The sequence below is a fragment of the Lepidochelys olivacea genome, assembly GCF_965140295.1.
Source record: "Lepidochelys olivacea isolate rLepOli2 genome assembly, chromosome: 12".
NCBI lineage: Eukaryota > Metazoa > Chordata > Testudines > Cheloniidae > Lepidochelys > Lepidochelys olivacea.
This window is the reverse complement of record NC_140422.1, coordinates 15,002,501-15,008,609: the sequence shown is the minus strand read 5'-3', so window position 1 is coordinate 15,008,609 and position 6,109 is coordinate 15,002,501. Positions and strand designations below refer to the sequence as shown.

The following is a 6,109-nucleotide window of genomic DNA, read 5'->3' as shown; positions in this document are numbered from 1 at the left end:
TCATTTGTTTTAAACCTGTATAATTTAAAAACTGCCAAAATGATTGTTTTACTTCAAAGTTTAAAAAAAAAATCAAAAAAACCCTCTCCTAGACAAAAATTGTGGACCCCAATCTTGCGTCCCAAAACTCCCATTGAAGTCAATGATAGCTGTGGGTGCATAAGGAATACTGGATCAAACCTGTAGGGAGCAGGGCCATATTGATTCCTCTTCCCTGCCCCCAATAAATATATGAAGGTTTTTAGTGTACATTTTAAATCTGACAAAGCAGCATAAACATGCCTCAATCATACAGTCTCACAGAATAAAGTAAATATCAAATATAAAACATTTGAACCAAGTGAAGCCTTAAATCCAATATAAAATTTCCTTCAAAGGAAACTTACCTAGTCTCGATAAGGCCCTTGTTAGCAGCATTTTTTATAAAGAGATGAAGAATGCCAAAATATCTACAATTTGATGATTGGGAGTAGTGACATCACTGAATAGTTAAAGGACAAGGTTCCCATTCTTAGTGGATATGCAAATATATACTAACCATTAATATGCAATACACATATGTATACCACACATACATATACATACCTGGATAGTCCTCTAATACCCAGGGCTAAGGTTAAATAATACATTCAGAGACATTACTAAATACAAATACACTTTAAAAACACAGAGACAACATTTTATCTGTTGCAAAAATGTATTTGATTACTCAAGTAAAATTACAGTATCTCTGTTGTTAGTATTAAATGTTAAAGAAACTGGACCTCTTTTCCTTTCAACTTTCCAAGAAAGTGCATGTAACAGTCCAAAGTTGTGTTTTCCCCGCCCCCATATCTAATACAAAATAAACAAACACTATCCTTGTTCCCTTGGTCAAGAAGTAGGGCTTGGTCTTGCAAGGAACATATGTACATTTTAATGAAAGTGATATTTCTTATTGTATATACAGGAGCATCTACAATTGTCCATGGAAGGTTGTTCAAGATGCTATACTTAGCAGCATTGTGAAAGTCCAGCACATTTTCCGTAATGAATATACCTACAAGGCAAAATGTTACGTCTCAGTTTCAACTACCAAAACAACACTTTTGTATCTTCTCTAATAATCTGCGTGCTTATTACTGTACAGAAACTTATGAACATTTAAGACGACTCAAGTAAAAAGCACAATACAAACAGTTCAAAACGAAAAATGTTAAATCTAAAAAAATTAAAGCAGTTTTAATTTTATAATAAAAATCAAAAACTGAGCTTGTAAAGGACTCACACTGTTCAGTCTATATTCTCAGCTTTCAGTCCTTTTCTTAATTCTGTTTGGAAAATTAAACAATGTGTTGCTGATAAAATTTCCAGCGAGATCAAAGTATACATTTATATACAGACTTTTATTAGAGATCTAATGCATCACCGAGGTGGTGCATCAATACCAGAGTTCATGTTAAACTGGATATAGAAAATAAGTTAATGCCAGAAAAAGATCACCTAGCAGAACAGACTTGCAACTGCCATAAATGTTACAGCAAGTTTACAGCACTCTAGTCGATTAGTATTTAGTTCAAAATACAGGAGACCAAAGTTAATGCTTGCATTTGTTTGCAAAGCAAGGTTATATCACTAATAAATAAGCTCTCTTAGAACTCTAGAAGTAGAACATGGTACAAAAGAATGTCTTTATAACTTGTAGTTTGTAGACTTGTAGAAAGCAACCCTAGGTTGCACTATTCGCAGGAATGTTATTGATAAGGTTTATTCTAATTTGTTACAATTTCTTTGTTGTCTTCCACAAAACGTGTAAAACGGAAGTTTGTCCCATTTTCATTGCTTGCCATTTTCTCCAGACCAGCTAGAGGTGCATTAGGTTCAGAATTCTGGAGCTTCTCCAGGCTTCCAGTCAACCCACTAATAGGTGAACTGCCACCATTGCCCAGGCTTCCAGGAATTGGAGGGATGCCACCATTCTGAATAACGGAGATCTCATTGGTCTTCATAGCCAAGCCATTGGAGAGTGCAGCTGCATACTGATTCCAGAAGCTGGAAGGGTCTCCGTTTCCTGACCTTGCAGCCAAATCTTTCTGAAACATTTCTGGGAATTTTACAGGATTGCCTCCTAGAAATGTCATGGGACCGTCCACGGAAAGTCGTCTGCCTCGTCTCGCAGGAGTGCTGTTCCACATGTGAGTGCCCATGTGAACCTGCAAGAAGGGAGTGGGTGGGGGGAAGGAAGGTGGTTAACAGTGGAATTCATTCTGCCTGATCAAATATACCTTAACACAAAACAAAGAAGACAGTCCATGTGTCTATTCTTATTTATGTAAAAAACACCACTGAAGGTAAAGGATGTAATATTCCAGTTCAGATCAGTAACAACAAATAAGATTCATCTGCACCTAGCTACCAGCATTATGCAGAATGCCCAGCTTTTCCCTCCTGAACAATACATTGCTTATTACTCTTTTTCATTACATGTATTTAGTTTATAATAGCCTTATATTATTCAGTCAATTGCAGCTAGCTACTTTCAGGATTAAAATTGCTATGTCCATTTTCATTGCAATGGTAAGTATTGTATTTGACACACTTTACCCTATAAATGTCCTTTTCAGACAGGAAGAAAGTATCCTTTACAGATTGCTCATCGGAGAGCCTTGTGTATAGACAGAATAGCCTGAAAGTAATTATTCATCTCACATTACTGGCAGAAATCTCTAGAGAAATACTCTGTCAACAGAAACATGTACACAGTAAAGTGCTCAACTAGTGTTCTAGAACTTAAGTATATTTGCTTTTTCAACACATCAGTAGGAAATATTAGTTATATAATCAATTAAAATAATGCCTATTAGTTCAAGAATTATTAGTTAGAAAAGTCTGTTGTGCAGGATAGTTATGAAAATAGTATATTTAAGATGAAATGCTTAATAAGTAGTGTACATTGTACAGTTCATACATATCTTTAAACAAACACCCCCTAGCAACATTCGGCTATCCTGTTTCACAGCCTACATAGTGAATTTGGTGCGTTTTAATCAAACCAGAAATAGCTTGCTACATAAAACTCTTCAATCCTGTTCAAAACACCAGGCAGTCAGCATGAGACAATCTACTGGTGCCAAAGTTAACCATTTAAAACCATTTTCCATACCCCAAATATCTAAAAGTAGCGTAGTTTACAACACTGCAGATGTAAATGTAAAAAAACCCCAACCAACCAACCCCAAACCATGCAACAGCATAACAGCAGCAAGAAGGAAAGTACCTTAAGATTGCCTTTTGTCGTGAAAGCTCTTCCACATATAGTGCAGGCAAAAGGCTTTTCGCCAGTGTGTGTCCTTTCATGAATCTGCAAAGCACTAGAAGATGAAAATGTTTTCCCACATGTGTTGCAGTAGTGCTGTTTGGGAGTTCTTCGGGGTAGAGCTGGAAGCAGAACTGGTGATGTGGCAGAAGATGGCAAAGGCCCCAGAGGAACAAGACCAGGCGGTGTTTCTTTGCTATCCTGAGGAGAGCCATGCAGAAAGCCATTAACCTCAGTCTTTATGAGAGATGACAATGAATTAGCAGGTATAACTGAAGAGTTCTGATTAGGGCCAATATTGGAACTGGGCTCAAAAAGCTGTGATGGCAGATCTCGCATTTGATGTGTCAACATATGCTGCTTCAAATTACCCTTTGTGGAAAAGCCACGATTGCAAACTGTGCAAATAAATGGTCTCTCTTTGGTATGACTTCTGTAATGAATGTCCAAGGCACTCTGACAAGCAAATGTTTTGCCACAAATGTCACACGCTGTGTTTTTAAATTTACCTCTATCTCTGAACGGAAAGAGCATACTCAAAGATTCTTCTTTAATTATTTTATCTGTGTTACTAGATGTCAAGTCCAAAGCACCACCATTAGCAGGGGTTGGAGACAAACCATTGGCAAACTCACTTGGTAAAGCTCTTACTTGTTTCTCTTCAATACCTGGTGATTTGTGGTAATCATTAGTGCTGTTGGATGGGGACAAGGCCTGCATAGAAGAGGTAGACTCTGAGAGAGCAGGACTTCCAGCACTTTGGCTTTCCATATCACCACCAATAGATGATGAATCATTTGTCATAACATCCCCTTCCACTGACCCATTTTCAACTGATTTTAAGCTAGCTTGAAGTTGTTCTGCAAGTCCTGCGTTGATCATCTTCATTTGATTTTCTAAAGCAGCAATACTTGACATTTCCAGTGGCAGAGGGGAAGAAGATAAGCTGTCTTGGGACACATCAACAGACTTCGGGGTATCTGGCACGCTGCTGTCAGGACAGTCTTCCATGTTCTCATCTGAGAAGTTGTCTAGATCATCAAAATTCTTCTCATCGAAAGATCCTGTGTCAGATTCCATCGACTCTGGATAGTTTTCTGTGATAGGCGTATTGGGAATCTGTCCTCCCATATGCATTCTGATATGCTGCTGTAGCACGACAGCATTGGTGAACTTTTTCTGACAGATCGGGCATGAATGTTGTACTCTCAGCGGGGGCATGGCACGATGAACACTGTAATGAGTCTTTAAATTTCCTTTAGTAGTGAAAGCACGACCACAAATTTTACATTTAAATGGCCTTTCACCAGTATGTGTGCGATAATGCATTTTTAATGCACTCTGGCAACTGAGAACTCGATGGCAAATAATACACTCATTAGGATCGGTTGCCTTTTTGTCAATATTTTCTACCAGCTGCTGCAATTTTGAGGTTTCTGATGCTGACGTTGAATCTAGTAGTCCTCCAAATGGAAACTTTGCCTTGAATTGCTCTGACATTAGAGGCATCAGTGGATTTGTAAAAGTGACAATGGTGTTGGAGCCGGTGTCTGCTGCCGGTGAGCTCACAGAGCTGTTAATATTGGTGAAGGAGTTTGAAGTGTGAGTGTTTTCTTCTGTTTTACCATTTGCGATAGGCAAAGCAGCCACCTCTGCCTCATCTGAATGTCCATTTGAACTTTTTGCAGCAGGATCGGCTACTCCCGAGTCGCTTTTGACAGAACATGGAGGGCTAGCCGAATTATGGCTAATGGGAATAGGTTGAGGCTCCTCAGTTTTGATAAATGGTGTCAAGCTTGGAATTGTTGGTGGGAGTGGCAGGCCAACAGAAGTAGTCAAAGTAGACAAAACTGGCTTGCTGTCCAGCCAGCTGGTTACAGGTTTCTCTGGTGGGATAGACATCCCATAAGGAATACCTGTGCTTGTAGGAATATTGTCCAAATGCTCTGGCACTGGGTATGGATTCATTTGAATATGAGGGTATTTTTCTTTATGACGCTGAAAGTGGACTTTTAAGTTTCCCTTTGTGGAGAATCTGTTTCCACATATGTTGCACTTGAAGGGCCTCTCGCCAGTGTGAGAACGTAAGTGAATCTGCAAGGCACTGTCACTCCCAAAGACTTTCGCACAGAACCTGCATTTATGTTTAAAGAATGCCTCATCAGAAGTACTTTTTGCTTCAAAAGCAGTTACATTTGGTGGCTTGCTTTTTCTTTGCTGTGCCAAGGCAGTCAAGGAGTTTAAATCCTCTGCAGGTGTTCCGAGATTGGACAAGGGGTTGGAGAAAACCGAGTTATTAGGGGCGGATTGAGGTAGAAGTGGATTAGATGCAGGACTTAATAAACTGCTTATTGCAAAAGCTGGTGAAGATGATGCTGATACTGGTGGGTTGCTGAGCTGTGAACCACCAACATTTGAAGCCACTTTTTCTGAGGACGGTGTTGTAACTGCTGCTGTCAGTATGTTAATATTTGGAGAAGAGCCACTACTGGATGGAATTATAATATTGCCAGAGTTGCTCTGAGGTAGCTGTATAGGGGGTAGTTGTTTCAAACCACTGATGCTGGCAGATTGACTAGCAAGGTTTTGTGCTAATCCAGCTGCCGCAGCCAGCTGCTGAGATAAATGGGAACTTAATGTGGACAAGGGGTTGGCAGATGTTCGTAAAGTACCTTGAGAAGGGCTAGAAGATGTTGACATGTCTGTGGTTTGGGAAGCCAACAATAATATTTGGTGACGAATTTGTTCAATCAGTTGCAACTGGTGGATCTGCTGTTGCTGTAAAGCCAACAGTTGCTCCATTAGGGCAGGTAC

At 39.4% G+C, this 6,109-nt stretch overlaps 1 protein-coding gene across 3 annotated transcripts in view; it reads right to left on the bottom strand.

Moving 5' to 3' along the window:
* Positions 1 to 678: 678 nt before the first annotated feature.
* Positions 679 to 6,109, bottom strand: part of SALL1 (spalt like transcription factor 1) — a 17,062-nt gene continuing 11,631 nt past the window's right edge. For all 3 annotated transcript variants that reach the window (XM_084644426.1, XM_084644427.1, XM_084644428.1), the window contains exons 3-4: positions 3,257 to 6,109; positions 679 to 2,192 (exon numbers count right to left, since the gene is read on the bottom strand). The exon at positions 3,257 to 6,109 is cut by the window's right edge and continues 560 nt beyond it. In XM_084644426.1, coding sequence (XP_084500552.1) covers positions 1,752 to 2,192; positions 3,257 to 6,109 — 3,294 coding nt within the window. In that variant the 3' untranslated portion in view covers positions 679 to 1,751. The remainder of the gene's footprint in view (positions 2,193 to 3,256) is intronic.